This window comes from Aegilops tauschii, chromosome 5, assembly GCF_002575655.3.
Source record: "Aegilops tauschii subsp. strangulata cultivar AL8/78 chromosome 5, Aet v6.0, whole genome shotgun sequence".
Classification (NCBI taxonomy): Eukaryota; Viridiplantae; Streptophyta; class Magnoliopsida; order Poales; family Poaceae; genus Aegilops; species Aegilops tauschii.
Window position 1 is genome coordinate 424,691,937 of NC_053039.3, and position 21,172 is coordinate 424,713,108.

Below are 21,172 nucleotides of genomic sequence, written 5' to 3' on the forward strand. Positions count from 1 at the left end.
GGATGAAAACACATGCAGGCGTGGATGTTGGCTCTGTATTATCACTTTCAGCAATGACTCGGGTGCTTTGAAGCTGCCCCCACCCTCCGATGCCGCGCCGCAGCTCCCCGATGCGCGACACATGTCGAGTCCGGGTTCCCTGGTCCACCCAAGTGGAGGTTTCATTCCGATGCTCGACCTCCCCGCGCCATTGACAAGGCACCGGAGATCATTCCCTGCTGTGCATGAACCTGTCCTGGTGCAGGTGCAGCGTTTCAATATGTTTGGCACCGCGCACATGTGCATCATCAACACACGCACGAACCAAGTCAAGTGAGTACCAGGGAATGTGATCTGGGGTCAAAAATTCCTCTACTAAATTAGCATCGTGAGTAGGGTATCGTCACACCGAGCGATGCACTTTGAGGGCCTCTTTGGCTCGCAGGAATTTCACATCTAAACGATTTGATCCCTTGAACAATGGATGAAGTATGCGCAGGTGAATGATAATCTGCTACTAGTAGCGTTCAGTGCTCAGGATCAGACATGGCACGCTTGCATGACATTCAAATGCAAGGACTTGGTAAGTTTCTTCTTACACAAATTTCAGGGTGGATTTGTTTTTGAACTGGCATTTGTATTATAGTCTTATAGAAGATGGAAAATTAAGTTTCTCTCAGCCTGTCGGTAATCATTTTTATGGCGAGCCTCCGAGTAGCTTTCTTCGTCTACCTTGTTTGCATCCATCATTTGCGGGGGTTTCGAATCAGGAGCAGCAGAATTACAAATTAAGAACGGTATTCAAATCTACAGAAGAAAAAGTTTGTCAGTCAAGAAGCTTCCACCTCTTAGTAACAAGGAAAAAGAAGCTGAAGCCTTGACCCGACAGACAGATGTTCGAGAAAGAGTGTGCATACATAGGCTATGGACTGTCGCTGTTAGTGCTTTCTTGCGACCCTTTGTAGATGCGGTACGCGGCTATGCACATTGTTATGTTACCGATCACCGTTAGAGCGCCTTGAATCGCCACAAGTATCTGCAGAATTTGAGACGAAATCATCTCAGCAAAGGAGAAAAGAACAGGATACCAGATATCAATGGTTATTCAGCAAAAACTAACTGGCCAAAGACATCAGAATATAATTGCTGAAAGTAGTTAGCAGTGTCTAGTACTACCTGCGTTCTAAAATATATGACGTTTTGGTAGGCTAAAACCTCCGTTCTAAAATATATAACGTTTCGGTACTAGCCTACCAAAACATCATATATTTTAGAACGGAGGTAGTACATGATACTAGTATCAAGTGCATTGCGAATTTGCGATTAAGGAAATGGATCCCTTGAACTCTCAGGCTAGGCCAGGCGCACAATGGCAATTTACAAATAACAGCCACAAAACTTGGGGCAGGTAGATGATGATATCGGTTAGCAGCGAAGGGAATGCAACTGCTTTGCCTTCCGGTTAATATGTTACCTCGAGAGACTCTGAATTGTAGAAGAAATGCCAGGTGCACGCGCACATCGCTCCACCGAGAAGTGGAACCTGTTATTGGGCAGAAATGCAAACTTGTCAGTGAACAAGCAGCACATGAACTGTCATCAACAAAACTTTGCTGCTTGCAATAGCCATCTCAATGGAATGGATGCACACTTCAATAAGGAGGGCTCCTGAAGAAACACGTATGATTAGTTTACGACGAAGAAATCATCGGGTGAAGCGAACCAAATCATCTTCCAGAATCTTAATGACATGCAATGCTTGCAGCATTTCACACATACTACAGTCTACAGATACATACATTATCCACAACAAAATTCTTCAGAAAATGGGTTCTTTACCAAAACTCTGTATCAAAAAGTTTGCGCTTACCATTCCCCATGAGAGGCCCTTCCAGCCCTTCAGCCCTGTGCGCTCCCCGTAATCCCAGACCAACGCCATCGCCGTCACCCTGCAAGTGCAATTCCCCTCCTCACTCCTCAGAGATTTGATCTTTGCAGGAAGCAGAAATCGTTCGGGGCTTCGATAGGAGTGGACTGTGGCAGAGGAAGCATGTACTAGTACGTACCACTCGGCGACGCTGGAGACGTGGACGGCCCAGGTGGGCAGCGACAGCGCGTTCGCCGGCTCGGCCAGCGCCGCGAGCGCCGGCGGGGAGGCCGCGGCCGCGGCCACGGTGGCGGCGGCCGCCGCGAGGGCGACGCCCCTCGCCAGGCGGGCCGCGGGCGGCGGAGGCTCCCGCCGAGATGGGGGCGGGGGAGAGGGCGCCAGTGCTGCCACGAGCCGGAGAGACGCCATGAAGTGGGAAGAGCTTCGCTTTGCTTGGCGTTCACAGAACTCGTGATAGGTTCTGTCAGTGTAACTGTACTGTAACCGTACCTGTACCACAAAGTTTCTTTCTTTTTCTGGTTAATATAGTAATTTTCAAGCTGCCTTGGAAGCAAAATGAGATGTACGCCGAGACTGTTATCATCATCATCATCATCATCATCATCCAAGTTTGCAACTCGATTAAGAAAATAAAAACAGCCGCATAAGCAGCACGAGGGGATATTATCATCTTTGTCACAACAAATGCAAACGGACTATCATCATCGGATGATAAATCCACCAGCACGTAGGTTTCTTCTCTCTTTCTATCTTCTGTCAGAATCAACTAGGGAGCGATTATCCCTATGAATCCCTAAAACGTTACACAGACATCTTTCCACCAATGATCAAAGGAAAAGAGAGTGCCAAGGATCCAGACGTGTCACGGTGACCCTGGTCTCTCACTTGGCACCCTGGCCATTTATGCTCTGCAATCGTCATCTTTCCACCAAGGATCGGGTTGTTCTTGGCGATTTAGTCAGCGCCATCGAAAAATTCGCTGACAAGTATATCATCCGTCGATCCAGCCCAGTGGCTTTGCAGAGGCTACACTTGTGTTTTCTTGGACCATAACATGACAAGACCAAACCCCATCAGGGACATCAGCACAACCTACACACAGAGGCAGGAAATATTAACTCCTACTAGTTGATATCTGCGCAACAGATGGTAACAGAAAAGAAGTGATGAACCTGTGATTGCAGAGTCCATCATATATGGTACCTAGCTCAAATATATTTATGAAGTGCTTCGTCTGAATAAGCCACCTCGAAACACATCTAACTCTAACTTTCTAAAAGGATATTACTCCGTGATACCGTGACAAGATTAAGACAAAACGCCATAGCTGCTCTTTAGATAAAAGTCACTTAAGTTACATTTGAAAGCGAATAATCAAAACAGTTCATGCTTAATGCGGAGATAAAAGCAACAGGTGGGGCCTTGGGGAGGAGTAGACATACTGATACTGCTGGAGGCACTCCCACCAGAGGGTCTGGGAAGAACCTGTTTGCTAAAGCAAGAGCAAGAAGGCTACTTTGCATCCCTGTAGGAAATATTGGTAAGACAAGAAGCAACCGCAAACAACAAATCGTAATCCAATTGCAAACAACAACATACCTGTCTCAAAAGATATCGTTCTTTGCAGGGCCTTCACATCAGCTGATTTGCGGAACCAAGTACCAGCAAGATGATACCCAGCTACAAAAGATGTTGTATGGAATGCAAAAAGCAGAAACACAATGGATAGTCCATACGGTGACAAAACAGCCTTGATATTTATAGCCAATGGTGAGCCAACACATAAAGCAGTCACAAACACCGATAGTGGAGGGAGAAATGGCTGAATAGCCGAACAGAGTCTTGGGAGAAATCTTCATAGTATAAAAAACACTAAGTTAGACACGTTAGATATTTACTCTAGGTGGGCAGCAAAAGATAAAAAGCACATAGCATAGACTGTGTCAGATCTAGCACAGTTATCTCTCATACTTCAGACAGAGGAATTAAGTGGGTACCTATTCAGAAGCAATCCAGCTGCAATTGGAGCAACCACTATTTGGACAATGCTGGACATCATTCCTACGACGTCAACAGGTAATTTCTTGCCGATAAGCAAGTAAGATAAAGTTGGGGTAAAAAAAACCGCACTAGCTGTCGACAGTGATGTCATAACAATGCTGAGGGGAGCCATATGTGGATCTGTCAGGAACGTTGCATAGTTTGACAGTTGTGCGCCGCTCACACATGAAACCAACATGATCCCAGCACCTAGAAACAAGTCCGAGTCAGGGTTCACTTCACTACGCTGCCTTCGATGTCCCTTATGAAGTCATGCTAAAACAGAGTAAAATCAAATATCCTACCTACAGCAGTAGGAAGGTTGAAAGTCGTAACTGCAAGAGTGCCAAAGAGGAATCCAAAGAAAGGCTTGGCAATAAACTGTCCAATATAGCCAGCAGCGATAGCATCTGGCCTTTTTATTGCTTCAATGAAGTCCTTAACGCTTGAATTGACACCTACAGCAAACATCAAGAACCCCAATGCTGGTGCGTAGTATCTGTCAGGTTATTAGCACAGAGTCACACTCATATAGAAATGCAAAAATGACATGCACTAGCACAACACTTATTTGTATTGCGTCAAGCATGCTACCAATGTGTGTTTTGAGCTACTGAATGTGGGTTTGCATGTTCATGGAGTATTTCAGTTTTACTGGTGGAATGCAGCTGTTTCTTGACTAGTTTTACCTGAAGACTCGTCTGAATTAGTTAGATCCAGTTTTAAATAGTTTAAATGTTTCTGAGCCGTTCTTTCATTCAGTTGATACCATTTGGTTTCTGTGTTCCTTCACAAGTATGTTTACAGTTGAGTTCCCAGTGAATTAGCCTAAACTGTAACTTTTGCTTGTTTTCCTAATACCTCGAAAGGTACCATCTCTCTGAAAAATTGAGTACATGGAACATTTATACATCACCACCTTCGCACTCATTGTATGATTGCATTTTATCCAGTGAATTCAAATTAGTGCAGAAGATATAATTGTGCTGGTCTTTGGGACAAAGCAGCCTTTAGATTTCAGGAGCTGAATCAAAGCAAGCAACGAAAACATTGCAAAACTGACCGGGTCGTGAACCATGTAAACGAAGGTGGGTACAGCAGCGCGAGGATGGTGCTCCCCAGCACTACATGGGGAATAATGGAGTTGGCACTCTTCAGAATCTTGAGAAAATCAACTCTGCCCTCCTCCACGCCCTGCAAGATACAAGGCTGAAGCATGAAGCAGGCAGCCACAGAAGCGAACAAACCAATGGGTCTTATTCTGCTAGAAACAAAAAATACAGTAGAGTAATATTACTGATCGCCAACCGCATCAGAAGGGCACCTGAGGAGGAGAAGCTGACGCGGCGCCCACCCCGACGCGATCTTGCTCGAACGAACCATGATCAGCCTTCGCCCAGACTCGTCCCCTGATGGGCACCCCAGATCCCTGCTCTGCTTGGAAACAAGAAGCATCGAATAAAAGTTACTCCAGTTCCTAACCAAATCAATACCAGGGTAAGAATCCTTGAAGATGGCTACTCGCGAGTCGCGACCACGGGAGCCTCCAGACTCCACTGATCTACACACACAGCTGGGAAGTGGGAAGCTCGGGCCCAGAGCACGTACCCCATGAAACGCGCGGCGGCGAGGCCGCGGGGGGAGCCAGCGAGACGCGATCCGCTCTCCCGTGGAACCGCCGGCCCGCCGACGGGGAGGAGCTGGCGAAGTGGACCCGCCTCACGGCGGCGGCGGCGGCGGCGGCGGCGGCGGCGGCTGGTGCCATTTGACCACGGTGAGAGCGAGGAGGGGGAGAGGATTCAGGTTTGTGTGCGTGGGTTTCAGAGTTCAGACGTCAGATGGAGAGGAGAGAGAGGCCGGAGATGATGGGCAGTTTGGGACAGGGACAGGAAGATCATTATTACTCCATCCGTCCCATAATATATAAGAACGTTTTTGACATTAGTGTAGTGTAAAAAACGTTTTTATATTATGAGACGGAGGGAGTAGTATATTATACTACGAATTAGCATCTTCGGATTTGGATTTATGCGAGTAGCGTGGAGATAGTGTGGTGTAGTAGTACCTCGTGTCGTCACGTCAGTATAACCCTCAAACAAAATCGTGTCACGCCAGGTTTTTCTCGTGATGTAGCTGAGATAGCGAGTATGTACTCTGGCAGTTGATCGTAGTTCATTCCCACTCTAATAAGCATCTACAACCGGGCTTTCCAAACCATACTCTTGGGCGGATGGTGGTCAAAAAAAATCTGATCTACTCCCTCCGTCCCATAATATAAGACGTTTTTTGGCACTATCAAAAAAGTCCAATATTAGAGGACGGATGGAGTAGATGGCTTGTCATACCGGCTCTATATGTCCGGGTTGACCGGCTATATTGCATAGTACTTGGATACGTATTAGATACATCAGTGACGGTGTCAGGAATCCAATCATGTGTGGTCAATTGAATGTTGTGTAGTCAGATGTATCCATTTATAATATTTTTTGGCATAATTTCTACTTGATGTATGTAGTTTTTGCCAAAAGTTGTGTAGTCAATTGACTACCCAGCTTAAGTGTGGCTTCGCCACTGAGATACATGATACGGGGATATGTCCGATACATCAATTTTTTAAAATAAGGATACTTGGATACATTTATATATAGTATTACTTATTAAAAATATGAAGAAGAAAAATAAGGAGCTTCCAGGAAAAGGATGCCTCAATAAGATTACCCGAGCAATGCTACATCTACAAAGAAGTTACATTAGATTTTACGTAATTACCTAGTTGGCAAGTTGTGATTGGGAGTAGGGGGGTGGCGGGGGGGGGGGGGGGGGGGGGGGGCACCGCAGTTGAAATTAAGGGGCCAAAGAGAATTGTCGAAGGAAAGTTATGTAGCCTTTCGTAACTTGTTTCGTAGGTGTAGGATTATTGGGACTACCCTCCCTTCTTTTGCTTGCACTTGGTCCACTTCCATGAGTTGGCGGTGGGATTTCCCTAGGTTTGCTGCTCTTAATTAGTGCATCGACTCTCTCTTACTCACCTTTAAACTGAACAAGAACATTGACAGTCATCTTTTGACACAACCCACGCCCATGTTGGGAATCTTCAAAAGGTGTCTCTTTACTCTTGGGGGAATTTCATGTCGAACGAGGGATTTCACGTATCCAGAACGTATCTCAAGAGCATCAAGCATTAGTTTCTTTTTTTTAAATCAAAAAATCTAGGGATGCATATGGGATATGTATCGGGGCAGTATCCGGCTGGATACGTGTGCTTTCTGAAGTATCCGCGCAATGTAGCCGACCGGCACCACTCATATTCAGTCCAAATCTGGGGCGGATATGAGGAGGCCTAGGTGCGTCCGCCAAGCCGGACCATACATGTCGGGCCCACCTCATATTGCATCAAATTGACAAAGTCCACAAAATCCAACGTCTTCCTCCTACGTCCGTCCGCCATTTCCCGCGTCCAAACCGTCGTCGTGTTCCACTCTTCCTCCCCCATCCATCACCCTAGATGTCATCGTCGGGTACCCCATCCCCCACCACCGCCACGAATGTTGCCTCAGCATGGTCCGTGGGGCTCCCGTCCACGGAGCTAAACTGTAAACCGGAGAACGTCGCCCGTAGGGACCGGTAGAGGAGGCAATGCGAGAGGCAAGTGGCTTCGCATGGAGTTCCGATCAAGGATGTCACGGACCTCGAGGAGGATGTCTCCCTTCCGCCGTGCCCCCCCCTTCCCCCTAACCGCGTCCATCCTACCGCTACCAAGGAAGGCATTGTCCGTCCCGCCCACGACCAACGACGATACGACGGCCGAATGGGCCATTCCGGACTGTTTTCCACCAACAGACGCGACGCAGGACAACTTGTGTGACTCGCCGCAGCTCTAATGGGCGTGGACAAGCATGGATAGTGTGGTGTGATGTCGCTCTACGTTGGTATTTCCCCAAAGAGGAAGGGATGATGCAGCACAGCTATGGTAGGTATTTCCCTCAGTTATGAAACCAAGGTATCAGTCCAGTAGGAGAACCAAGCAACACTATATAAACGGTACCTGCACATAAAGAACAAATATTTGCAACCACACGCGTAAGAGGGGTTGTCAATCCCTCCACGGTAAAAAGATAGATAGTTTTGTGGTAGATTGGATAAATAGCTCTCGATAAAACGCGAAATAAAATAAGTAATAAAAAAGTGCAACAAGGTATTTCTGGGGTTTTGGAATAATAGATCTGAAAATAAAAGCGAATAAAAATAGATCTCAAAGCAAATATGATAGAGAATAGACCCGGGGGCCGTAGATTTCACTAGTGACTTCTCTCGAGAAAATAGCACACGATGGGTAAACAAATTACTGTTGGGCAATTGATAGAAGATCGAATAATTATGGCGATATCGAAGCAATGATCATTATATAGGCATCACGTCCAAGATTAGTAGAGTGACTCCTGCCTGTTGGGGAACGTAGTAATTTCAAAAAAAATCCTACGCACACGCAAGATCATGGTGATGCATAGCAACGAGAGGGGAGAGTGTTGTCTACGTACCCTCGTAGACCGTAAGCGGAAGCGTTATATCACCGCGGTTGATGTAGTCGTACGTCTTCACGATCCGACCGATCCAAGTACCGAAAGCACGGCACCTCCGAGTTCTGCACACGTTCGGCTCGGTGACGTCCTCGCCTTCTCGATCCAGCAAGAGGGGCGAAGTAGTAGATGAGTTCCGGCAGCACGACGGCGTGGTGACGGTGTTGGTGAAGAACAATCTTCGCAGGGCTTCGCCTAAGCACTACAAAAACGATGACGGAGGATAAACTAGAGGAGACGGGGTTGCTGGCACACGGCTTGGTGTTTCTTGATGTGTCTTGGGTGCTAGCCCTACCCCTCTATTTATATGTTGAGCCTTGGGGTCGAAACTTGGAGTAAAAGCCTCCACAAAGTCGGTTTCACCCGAAAGGCAAGAGTCCTTCTCAGACTCCAGGGCCAGACGCCAGGGTTCCCGGCGTCTAGACCCAGACGCCAGGGACCCTGGCGTCTGGCCCCTGGACTCCGCAAAACTTCCTTTTGCGCTTTCCAACAACCTTGTGGGCTTTCCCCTTTGGCCCAGATAAAGTGTTCTCGTGCCCAAACATTTCGGGAAACATCCGGAACCCCTTCCGATGGATTCCGGAACCTTTCCGAAGATCAAACACTACTATCCACATATCAATCTTTACTTCCGGACCATTCCGGAGTTCCTCGTCATATCCGTGATCTCATCCAAAACTCCGAACAACATTCGGTCACCAACGTACATAACTCATAGTACTATATCGTCAACGAACGTTAAGCGTGCGGACCCTACGGGTTCGAGAATTATGTAGACATGACCGAGACACCTCTCTTGTCAATAACCAATAGTGGGACCTGGATGCCCATATTGGCTCCTACATATTCTACGAAGATCTTTATCGGTCAGACCGCATAACAACATACGTTGTTCCCTTTGTCATCGGTATGTTACTTGCCTGAGATTCGATCGTCGGTATCTCAATACCTAGTTCAACCTCGTTACCGGCAAGTCTCTTTACTCGTTCTGTAATAAATCATCCCGCAACTAACTCATTAGTTGCAATGCTTGCAAGGCTTATAGTGATGTGCATTACCGAGTGGGCCCAGAGATACCTCTCCATTAATCGGAGTGACAAATCCTGATCTCGAAATATGCCAACCCAACAAGTACCTTCGGAGACACCTGTAGAGCACCTTTATAATCACCCAGTTACGTTATGACGTTTGGTAGCACACAAAGTGTTCCTCCGGTAAACGGGAGTTGCATAATCTCATAGTCATAGGAACATGTATAAGTCATGAAGAAAGCAATAGCAACATACTAAACGATTAAGTGCTAAGCTAACGGAATGGGTCAAGTCAATCACATCATTCTCCTAATGATGTGATCCCGTTAATCAAATAACAACTCATGTCTATGGCTAGGAAACATAACCATCTTTGATCAACGAGCTAGTCAAGTAGAGGCATACTAGTGACACTCTGTTTGTCTACGTATTCACACAAGTATTATGTTTCCGGTTAATACAATTCTAGCATGAATAATAAACATTTATCATGGAATAAGGAAATAAATAATAACTTTATTATTGCCTCTAGGGCATATTTCCTTCACTGCCTGCATCTACTACTATTACTCCACACATCGACCGCTATCCAGCATGCATCTGGTGTATTAAGGTCATGGAGAAACGGGGTATGCAATAAGAACGATGACATGATGTAGACGAGATCTATTCATGTAGGAATAGCCCCCATCTTGTTATCCCTAATAGCAACTATACATGCGTGTCTTGCTGCCCCTTCTGTCACTAGGAAAGAACACCGCATGATCGAACCCATCACAAAGCACCTCTTCCCATGGTAAGAAAAATCAATATAGTTGGCCTAACTAAACCAAAGATTCGAAGAAGAAATATGAGGCTATAAGTAATCATGCATATAAGAGATCGAAGAAAACTCAAATAACTTTCATGGATATAGATCTGGTCATAAACTCAAAGTTCATCGGATCCCAACAAACACACCGCAAAAAGAGTTACATCAAATAGATCTCCAAGAGACATTGTATTGAGAATCGAAAAGAGAGAAGAAGCCATCTAGCTACTACCTTGTGACCCGTAGGTCTATGATGAACTACTCATGCATCATCGGAGAGGCACCAATGAGGATGATGAGCCCCTTCGTGATGGTGTCTAGATTGGATCTCCTGGTTCTGGAACTTGCGGCGGCTGGAATTGTTTTTCATCGACTCCCCTAGGGTTTCTGGAATATTTGGGTATTTATAGAGCAGAGACGCGGTGCGGGAGGCCACCGAGGTGGGCACAGCCCATCTAGGCGCGCCTGGGCCTCCAGGCGCGCCCTGGTGGGTTGTGCCCTCCTCGGGGCTCCCCTCTAGTACTTTTTTGGCCCACTGGATGTCTTCTGGTCCAAAAAAATGTCCAAAAAGTTTCGTTGTGTTTGGACTCCGTTTGGTATTGATATTCTGCGAAGTAAAAAACAAGCAAAAACAACAACTGGCACTGGGCACTATGTCAATAGGTTAGTCCAAAAAATGATATAAAGTTGCTATAAAATGATTGTAAAACATCCAAGAATGATAATATAACAGCATGGAACAATCAAAAATTATAGATACGTAGGAGACGTATCATGGTGCACAGACAACAAGGCGCTTGTGGAGATGTCTGAACCTGGACGGGTGTCATGACACCCAGAGCGCTCACCATATAGCTCAATTCTTTATGTGCCAGTTGCAAATTCTTGCAGGTACATTCCCTCACAATATGAGAGCTTCTAATTTTGTTTTTATGCCCACGCGAATTCATCGAGGCTCATGTATACCGTATACTAATACACCCTTGCTGGCCCCCAACAAGCACCGTTGGAAAGCAAGTTGGTCGGCTCAAATATCCCCCACTTCTACTCTTCCTCGGTGGCGGTTGTTGTTCTGTTGTGCTGATCCTATGCGGTCTTAGCACGACGACTTTCCGACTGTCTAGCTACTACAACAAGTTTTGCCTGACTCCGGCGAGGAGGGGCAATGACGACGACACGTCTTTGGTTCGCTTCAGTGTTTATAGTCGTCGCTAGGTGGTCTACGGATCTGGATGTAATTTTTATTATTTCTGATGTTCGTTGTACTGTCATGATTGAAGATGAATAGATCAGAAGTTTTCTCGCAAAAAAGGGCATTTCTAACCGATCCCTTAAAAATAGTGTAGTATCCGGTGGAGTAAACCCTTAGTGGAGTATATTTACTCCACTAAGTTTTGGCCGGACCTAGCCGATCTCCTATATTTAACGGAGTAAATTTTTGTTTTTTCTAAACTTTGGAATTCTAGTATATATCAAACTACATATTAGCACACATATAGAAACTAAACATAAATTTGAATGTTCAAGAAAATCGCGAATATAGTTTACAAACCGAATTCAAAGTTTACAAAGAGAATATTCGAATTTAAATGCGTTGAATGTTCCAAATGTAGCAAATAGCAAGTGATAGAACAACTAGGACTCACTAAGACGTTGCGGATGATGTTCAACAAGATCTTGTTGGAGCTCAGCGTGAACTTGTCGGTTCTCGATCTTGCGATGCTCCTCAAGGATATGTCAGGATCCTGTTCGTATCATACCCTGGCTCAATCGAAGTCCCGTTGGTGATGTACCGAAAGTTCTCAGGCATATCCCTCTCGTCTTCCAAGATCATGCTATGCAATATGATGCAACAAGTCATGATCCGCCATAGAACCTTAGAGCTCCAGTACTCGGCAGGGCCATGAACAATTACAAAGCTCTTCTGAAGCACACCGAAGGCTCTCTCAACATCTTTCCTAGCAGCTTCTTGACATTGGGCAAAGTGAATGTTTTCTTTGCGTTTTGGACGCATAATTGTGTTTGACCAAGGTGGCTTGTGTGCATCCGAAAGCGTTGGCAAAAGTAATTCTCCGGATAGGTTGGCTTTGGATCAAAGTAATCTCTCATGATCTTGGCATGGCCCTCCGCTCTATCACGGTTGATGTGTATGCAGCCAAACTGTGATCCTTTCCTAGGCCGTCGAACATCATCGGTGTCTTCTTCCTCTTCAGATAACAATGAGTCCTCCAAGACCATCTCCCTCAACCTCTTCATCTACATTTCAAACGTCTAGGTTCAATCCAAATGGCTCGATTCAAAAGAAATGAACAAAAAACTCACCTAGGCAATTCGTTGAACACTTGCGGTGCGGTAGTGGTGCACCGACTGACCGGTGTCGTTTAGACCAAACCGGTGGGCAGCGACGCGTGTGAATGTCCTGCAGTGGTGTGCAAGCAAGGTGAGATGCGGTGGCTGACGGCAAATGGAGAAGTTTCGAAGCAATCCGACGAATCGGCTATGGCGACGGCGGCTGCGTTTCACCTTGATTCCAACGACTGTGACGGGGGCTGAATAGGCTCGACGCCAGGCAGAAAGGCGACAAGGGCCAAGGAAGGAAATGAGGTAGCGGCGGGGTTGGCGGGCGGTCGCCGGGAGGCATGCCGACAAAGAAGCGGGGGCGGGGGACGATGTAAGGGAGAGGCGCAGTGCTATGTCTCCAACATATCTATAATTTATGAAGTATTCATGCTGTTATATTATCTTTCTTGGATGTTTTACAATCATTTTATAGCAACTTTATATCATTTTTTGGGACTAACCTATTGACATAGTACCAAGTGCCAGTTGCTGTTTTTTTGCTTATTTTTTACATCGCAGAAAATCAATACCAAACGGAGTCCAAATGCAACGAAACTTTTTGGAGATTTTTTTGGACCAAAAGACATCCAGTGGGCCAAAGAAGTACCAGAGGGGTTCCCCGAGGGGGGCACAACCCACCTGGGCGCGCCTGGGGGCCCAGGCGTGCCCTGGTGGGTTGTGCCCACCTCGGTGCCCCCCCGCACCGCCTCTTCGCCCTATAAATTCTCAAATATTCCAAAAGCCCCAGGGGTAACCCTAGATCAGAAGTTCCGCCGCCGCAAGCCTCTGTAGCCACGAAAAACCAATCTAGACCTCGTCACGGCACCCTGCCGGCGCGGGAAATCATCACCGGTGGCCATCTTCATCATCCCGGCGGCCACCATGATGAGGAGGGAGTAGTCCACCCTCAGAGCTGAGGGCTTGTACCAGTAGCTATGTTTTTAATCTCTCTCTCTCTCTCGTGTTCTTGATGGCACGATCTTAGTGTATCGGGGGCTTTGTTAATATAGTTGGATCATATGGTTTTTCTCCCTCTCTATCTTGTTGTGATGAATTGAGTTTTCCTTTTGAGATTTCATTTTATCGGATTGAATACTTTTATGGATTTGAGAGCACTTGATATATGTCTTGCATACGAATACCCGTGGTGACAATGGGGTATTATATTGATTCACTTGATATATGTTTTGGCACTCAACTCGCGGATTCCCGAGGTGACATTGGGGTAATCTATGCATAGGGGTTGATGCACGTTTTCGTCCTTGTTTCTCTGGTAGAAATCTTGGGGCACTCTTTGAGGTTCTTTGTGTTGGATTGAGTATTATGAATCTGAAATTGTTTGATGCATATCGTATAATCAACTCACGGATACTCGCGATGACATTGGAGTATCTAGGTGACATTAGAGTTGGTTGATGTGTATCATATGGTGTTATTTTAGTACGAACTCTTGGATAGATCGATTAGGAAGAATAGCTTGGTGTTATTTTAGTACGAACTCTGGGATAGATTGGTCGGAAAGAATAGCTTTGAGGTGGTTTCGTACCCTACAAACAATTTCTTCTTATGTTCTCCGCTAGATAGGATCTTTGGAGTGATTTTTCATCGCACGTTGAGGGATGGTTATATGATCCAATTAGATTAGCATTGTTGAGAGATTGCACTAGTGAAAGTACGGACCCTAGGCCTCTTTTTCAAGCATTGCAATACCGTTTGTGCTCACTTTTATCGTTCGCTACCTTGCTGTTTTTATTTATTCAGATTATAAAAATATATTTCTACCATCCACATTACACTTTTATCACCATCTCTTCGCCGAACTAGTGCACCTATACAATTTGCCATTGTATTGGGTGTGTTGGGGACACAAGAGATTTCTTGTATTTGGTTGCAGGGTTGTTTGAGAGAGACCATCTTCATCCTACGCCTCCTACAGATTGATAAACCTTAGGTCATCCACTTGAGGGAAAATTGCTACTATCCTATAAAACTCTGCGCTTGGATGCCCAACATGAGTCTACAAGAATAAAGTTGCGTAGTAGACATCAAGCTCTTTTCTGGCGCCGTTGCCGAGGAGGTGAGTGCTTGAGGGTATATCTTTAGATCTTGCAATCGAATCTTTTAGTTTCTTGTTTTATCACTAGTTTGGTTTATAAAAATAAAATTACAAAAAAATGGAATTGAGGTTGCCTCATATTATTCGTCTTCATAATGTCTTTCGTGAAAATGATGGAAAGGAAAATTATGCTCTTGTTAGAAGAAGAATGCATAGAATCCATGAATGATTAGCATGATTGCAATGTTGATAGTATGAATTCTTTGAATATCCATGATGCTAGTGAAATGCAAAGTCATAAGCTTGGGGATGCTATGTTTGATGAAGATGATATTTGTATTCCCCCCAAGTTTTGATGTGCAAATTTGTTATAATGGTAGCATGCCTCCTATTTATGATGATTACAATGATGAATGTAGGTTTGGAAGAGTGTCAACTCTAGGTAGTGATCCCACTATTTTGGAGGGTGTTGAATCTTATCACAATGATGAAAGTGGATTTGGAGAGTTCATGACTTTATTTAGTGATGAGTCCACTATTTCGGAAGAGATTTCAATTGATTATGAGAACAAAGTTGCTATCTATGATGATTATGGTGATGACATATATGTTATATTGAATAATGATAACCATGAAATTTTTCATCATGATTTTAATTTTCAATCACATGATAGTTATTTTGTTGAGTTTGCTCTACTATTGATGAGAATAAATTTGCTTATGTGGAGAGTAATAAAATTTCTGTACTTGTGGATCATGAAAAGAATGCTTTATGTGATATTTATATTGTTGAGTTCATTCATGATTCTACTGAAAATTACTATGAGAGAGGAACATATGCTTTTACGTATTGCAATAATATCAAGTTTCCTCTCTATGTGTTAAAAATCTTGAAGTTTTGCTTGTTTTGCCTTCCTATGCTAGTTGATTCTTGCTCCCATAAATTGTTTGCTCACAAAATCCCTATGCATAGGAAGTGGGTTAGACTTAAATGTGCTAGTCATATGCTTCCTGATGCTCTCTTCATGTTTCAATTCTTATCTTTTGTGTGATCATCATTGAAATCATCATGCCTAGCTAAAAAGGCATTCAAGAAAAGCGCTTGTTGGGAGACAACCCAACATTTACCCCTACTGTTTTAGTGTGTTCACATGATTATGCTACTGTATCAATCATGTTTTTTTAGCTTTTGTTTCAATAAAGTGCCAAGTAAAGCCTTTGGGATAGTGTGGATGATAGTTGACTTGAATCTGTGCAAAAACAGAAACTTCTGCGCTCAGTCCAGGAATTTTAAAAATTCACTGCAACGTGCTTTTGATCTGAATTTTTTACAGGTGATAGATATGCAAATTCTCTACGCTGTCCTAATTTTCAGAATTTTTGGAGTGACAGAAGTATGGTTGTTTTCCAGATCATTACAGACTGTTCTGTTTTTGACATATTCTGTTTTCAATGCATAGTTTGCTTGTTTCCTAGTTTCTATGCCTTATATTGCTCAATATAAATTGTGGAAATAATATGCTATAGTAGGAATTGTGTGAGTACAATTATGAATCTTGTCTTTGACAGTACCAAAGTGAATGATTTGCTTTATCATACTAACCTATCTCACGAAGTTCCGTTAAGTTTTGTGTGATTGAAGTTTTCAAGTTTTGGGTGAGATATCGATATGAGGAGAATAAGGAGTGACAAGACCCTAAGCTTGGGGATTCCCAAGGCACCCCAAGTTAATATTCAAGGAAGATCCAAGCAACTAAGCTTGGGGATGCCCCGGAAGACATCCCCTCTTTCGTCTCCAACATTATCGGTAACCTTACTTGGGGCTATATTTTCATTCGTCACATGATATGAGTTTTGCTTGGAGTGTCATTTTATTTTGTTTTGATTTGCTTGCTTCTATCTAGAATAATTTTTTGCATCTTTAATTCAATAAAAATGTCAAGTATAGCCTTTGCCATGCTTATTTTGCAAGTATATGAGTTGCTGTTTCAAAACAAAAAGTTTATCGTTGTTGCAAAAATTCTCTAGAAAAGTCAGAATGTGATGAAAGGTTGAATTTTTTTTGCATAGTAAGCTATAATAAATTTTCCACAGTGTGCTAATTTTTCAGAATTTTTGGAGTTAGGGAAGTATGATGAATATTGCACTCTTTACAGACTGTTCTGTTTAGACATATTGCTGTTATGTTTGCTTGTTTAATGATTCTATTTGAGGATATGAGTATTAATTATGCAGAGGAATTTAGTATGAAATGTTAAATAATGATTTTAGTGATCTGCTACAGTAGAGAATGATAAGGTTTTGCATTGGTTTATACTAACTTATCTCATGAGTTCTTGTTGAGTTTTGTGTGGATGAAGTTTTTGAGATTTAAGGAAACTGTGATATGAGAGGAATGAAGAAGACTCAAGAGCTCAAGCTTGGGGATGCCCAAGGCATCCCAAGTTAATATTCCAAGAAGTCTCAAGCATCTAAGCTTGGGGATGCCCCGGTAGGCATCCCACCTTTCTTCTTCAACAATTACCGGTTAGTATCGGTTGAGTCTAAGTTTTTGCTTCTTCACATGAGTTGTGCTATTCTTGGAATGTCATTTTGTTTTGTTTTGCTTGCTGTTTTAATAAAATACTTAGATCTGAAAGTTTTAAATAAGAGAGAGTCCTCAATTAGATACCCATTTACTTAACTACTCGCTTGATCTTCACTTATATCTTTTTGGAGTAGTTTGTCTTTTACTCTTGTGCTTCACTTATATCCTATGAGTAAATTTTTGAATGAATTCAATATCATGAAGTTGAAATTATATGTTCATATCATGCCTAGTAGTAGCTTCACATTGGGTTTAGAAAGTGAAATCTTTTGAAGCTTGACAATCACAATATTGGTCATACAAGCAATTCATGAATGACTAATATAAGAAAGAGAACTTTCACATGCAAATATATTATCTTGGACATCTTCTATGATTGTGAATACCCATTAATTATTTTCAAACTTGAGCAAATTAGTTGAAGTTGGACAAGGAAGACAACGTAATGAGTTATGCTTGTGTGTATTTGCATAGAAGTTATATTGTCATGGATCCTCCAACATGTGGTGTTTGCCTAGGAACTTTGCTAGCCAAACATTCATACTAAGTAGAGATACTACTTTTGCATCCAAAAACCCTTAAACCCAGTTCTTGCCATGAGTGTCCACCATACCTACCTATGGATTGAATAATATCCTTAAAGTAAGTTGTCATCGGTGCATAAAGCAATAAAAATTGCTCCTAAATATGTTTGACCTTTTATTGTAAGGGAAAATTGAGCATTGTACGAACTTGTGATGGCAAAGTAATAAAAGCGACGGACATCATAATAAAGGTTGCTATCATAAGGGGCAATATAACGTGACGTTCCTTTGCATTAAGAGCTTGGGCATCCAAAAATAAAAAGCGCATGGCAACCTCTGCTTCCCTCTACGAAGGGCCTATCTTTTACTTTTCAGTATTTACTTTTATGCAAAGAGTCAATAGTATGAATTCTCATTTCAACCTCAATTATTATCTAGTTGGCAAGCATCATGTGGTGGGGAAAGATCTAGGCACATATGACCAGTGAAATATATTTGATCATGATTTATTATTGTTGACAATTATCTCTATGATAAATGAGTTGGGAGGCGAAACATTAAGCCCTATCTTTCTCTGTGTTTGATGTATGCCATTTGTTCTAAGAATATGCTTTGAGTAGTAGCAATAATAGAAGACTATATGATGATTGAGTATGTGGAGCTCTTACTTAGACTCTGTTGAATAAGTTGAATTGAATTGTTTGGTGACTAAGAATATAGGTTGTTGAGTTTCAAGAGAATTCATTGTTTGAACCTTAACATGTGAATTGGTTGCTACTTTAATATGAGAAGTTTTATAAGAGAATTTTTGTTATGATGCTAGGAAAAGTGATTGAAATTATCATTGATCAAACTTATGCACTTTGCTAGCATTCACACTTCATAAATTATTTCTTTTATCATTTACCTACTCGAGGACGAGGTGGAATTAAGCTTGGGGTGCTAATACGTCTCCAAGGTATCTATAATTTATGAAGTATTCATGCTGTTATATTATCTTTCTTGGATGTTTTACAATCATTTTATAGCAACTTTATATCATTTTTTGGGACTAACCTATTGACATAGTGCCTAGTGCCAGTTGTTGTTTTTTTGCTTGTTTTTTACATCGCAGAAAATCAATACCAAACGGAGTCCAAACGCAGCGAAACTTTTTGGAGATTTTTCTGGACCAGAAGACATCCAGTGGGCCAAAGAAGTACCAGAGGGATGCCCCGAGGGGGGTACAACCCACCTGGGCGCGCCTGGGGGCCCAGGCGCGCCCTGGTGGGTTGTGCCCACCTCAGTGGCCTCCCGCACCGCCTCTTCGCCCTATAAATTACCAAATATTCCAAAAAAATAGGGTAACCCTAGATCAGAAGTTCCGCCGCCGCAAGCCTCTGTAGCCACGAAAAACCAATCTAGACCCCGTCTCGGCACCCTGCCGGAGGGGGAAATCATCACCGGTGGCCATCTTCATTATCCTGGCGGCCACCATGATGAGGAGGGAGTAGTCCACCCTCGGGGCTGAGGGTTTGTACCAGTAGCTATGTGTTTAATCTCTCTCTCTCTCTCTCTCGTGTTCTTGATGGCACGATCTTGATGTATTGGGGGCTTTGTCAATATAGTTGGATCATATGGTTTTTCTCCCTCTCTATCTTGTTGTGATGAATTGAGTTTTCCCTTTGAGATTTCGTTTTATCGGATTGATACTTTTATGGTTTTGAGAGCACTTGATATATGTCTTGCATATGAATACACGTGATGACAATGGGGTATTATATTGATTCACTTGATATATGTTATGGCACTCAACTCGCGGATTTCCGAGGTGACATTGGGGTAATCTATGCATAGGGGTTGATACACGTTTTCGTCGTTGTTTCTCCGGTAGAAATCTTGGGGCACTCTTTTAGGTTCTTTGTGTTGGATTGAGTATTATGAATCTGAAATTGTTTGATGCATATCGTATAATCAACTCACGGATACTCGCGGTGACATTGGAGTATCTAGGTGACATTAGAGTTGGTTGATGTGTATCATATGGTGTTATTTTAGTACGAACTCTAGGATAGATTGATCGGAAAGAATAGCTTGGTGTTATTTTAGTACGAACTCTAGGATAGATTGATCGGAAAGAATAGCTTTGAGGTGGTTTTGTACCCTACAAACAATTTCTTCTTATGTTCTCCGCTAGATAGGAACTTTGGAGTGATTCTTCATCGCACGTTGAGGGATGGTTATATGATCCAATTAGATTAGCATTGTTGAGAGATTGCACTAGTGAAAGTACGGACCCTAGGCCTCTTTTTCAAGCATTGAATACCGAGTGTGCTCACTTTTATCGTTCGCTACCTTTCTGTTTTTATTTATTCAGATTATAAAAATATATTTCTACCATCCACATTACACTTTTATCACCATCTCTTCGACGAACTAGTGCACCTATATAATTTGCCATTGTATTGGGTGTGTTGGGGACACAAGAGATTACTTGTATTTGGTTGCAGGGTTTTTGAGGGAGACCATCTTCATCCTACGCCTCCTACGGATTGATAAACCTTAGGTCATCCACTTGAGGGAAAATTGCTACTGTTCTACAAAACTCTGTGCTTGGATGCCCAACACGAGTCTACAAGAATAAAGTTGCGTAGTAGACATCACGCAGCTTTTACTCAGAGCCGCAGCGACCGAGTATATTTAGGGAGAAGGTTGACGCCGGAGTACGATGGATTGGGGATCTATTAGTTGTGCGTTAGAGGAGTAAAATCGACTTTTTACTTCTCTAACGCCGGACAGGGGATCAGTTAGAAATGCCTTAACTACACTTAGTTCATTCTCCATGAATCTAAAATTTACAGTGAAGCAGTTATGTCTGCTAGTTCGTCAGTTGTCTCTTATTTTGATAAATAACCCATCACTCCAGATTTCATTAGCAAAATCAACAAAGTTCAGTTCGTGGGTTGAGAAAATGTATTGTGAATTAGTCATTAATTGAGTGAAACGTAAAAATTTCACTAGGAAGTTATCGGCTGGCAGAATATAGTCAAGATGAAGCTAAGATTAGACTCTCACAAATAAATGGTTTTGTGGGGCATTCGATTTATTTTTCTCACCCTTTTTTGGAGGAGGGTTTTTTTTGCGGGAGCTTCAGAGATTTTTTTTGGAGGAGTTGAGCACTTGACATAAACAAATTGTCCAAAGTATACTGATCCTAACCTCATCTTCCATGATGGACCCATCTTTACCTAATCTTTAGTTCTTTCTGCATTATTGCAAGCCTAACTTAGTCTTCACCTAATCTGCAATGGAGTACATCGATCTCTTCTTGGTCAGCATTGAGACTCGGTTAACAGTACC

The 21,172-nt window shown here is 43.1% G+C and overlaps 2 protein-coding genes across 5 annotated transcripts; both read right to left on the reverse strand.

Annotated features, from left to right (window-relative positions):
- Positions 1-469: 469 nt before the first annotated feature.
- On the reverse strand, positions 470-2,424 carry LOC141022113 (uncharacterized). The gene is made up of 5 exons (XM_073497992.1): positions 2,046-2,424; positions 1,850-1,928; positions 1,454-1,522; positions 897-1,015; positions 470-786 (listed from the first exon to the last, which is right to left on the reverse strand). The coding sequence occupies exons 1-4, from the start codon at positions 2,273-2,275 to the stop codon at positions 902-904; spliced, it is 492 nt and encodes a 163-aa protein (XP_073354093.1). The 5' UTR covers positions 2,276-2,424; the 3' UTR covers positions 470-786; positions 897-901.
- Positions 2,425-2,430: 6 nt separating this feature from the next.
- Positions 2,431-5,758, reverse strand: LOC109748084 (probable sodium/metabolite cotransporter BASS5, chloroplastic). Of its 4 annotated transcripts, none has more exons than XM_073497990.1 (8): positions 5,516-5,757; positions 5,232-5,341; positions 4,971-5,116; positions 4,213-4,406; positions 3,865-4,117; positions 3,467-3,720; positions 3,310-3,392; positions 2,431-2,959 (listed from the first exon to the last, which is right to left on the reverse strand). In XM_073497990.1, exons 1-8 carry the CDS (start codon positions 5,670-5,672, stop codon positions 2,894-2,896), a joined length of 1,263 nt encoding a protein of 420 aa, XP_073354091.1. In that variant the 5' UTR covers positions 5,673-5,757; the 3' UTR covers positions 2,431-2,893. The 4 variants fall into 4 exon arrangements, with proteins under 4 accessions (XP_073354091.1, XP_073354092.1, XP_073354089.1 ...); XM_073497991.1 differs by having other exon boundaries at positions 4,971-5,101; positions 5,516-5,756; XM_073497988.1 differs by lacking the exon at positions 2,431-2,959 and having other exon boundaries at positions 3,176-3,392; positions 5,516-5,758.
- Positions 5,759-21,172: the final 15,414 nt, after the last annotated feature.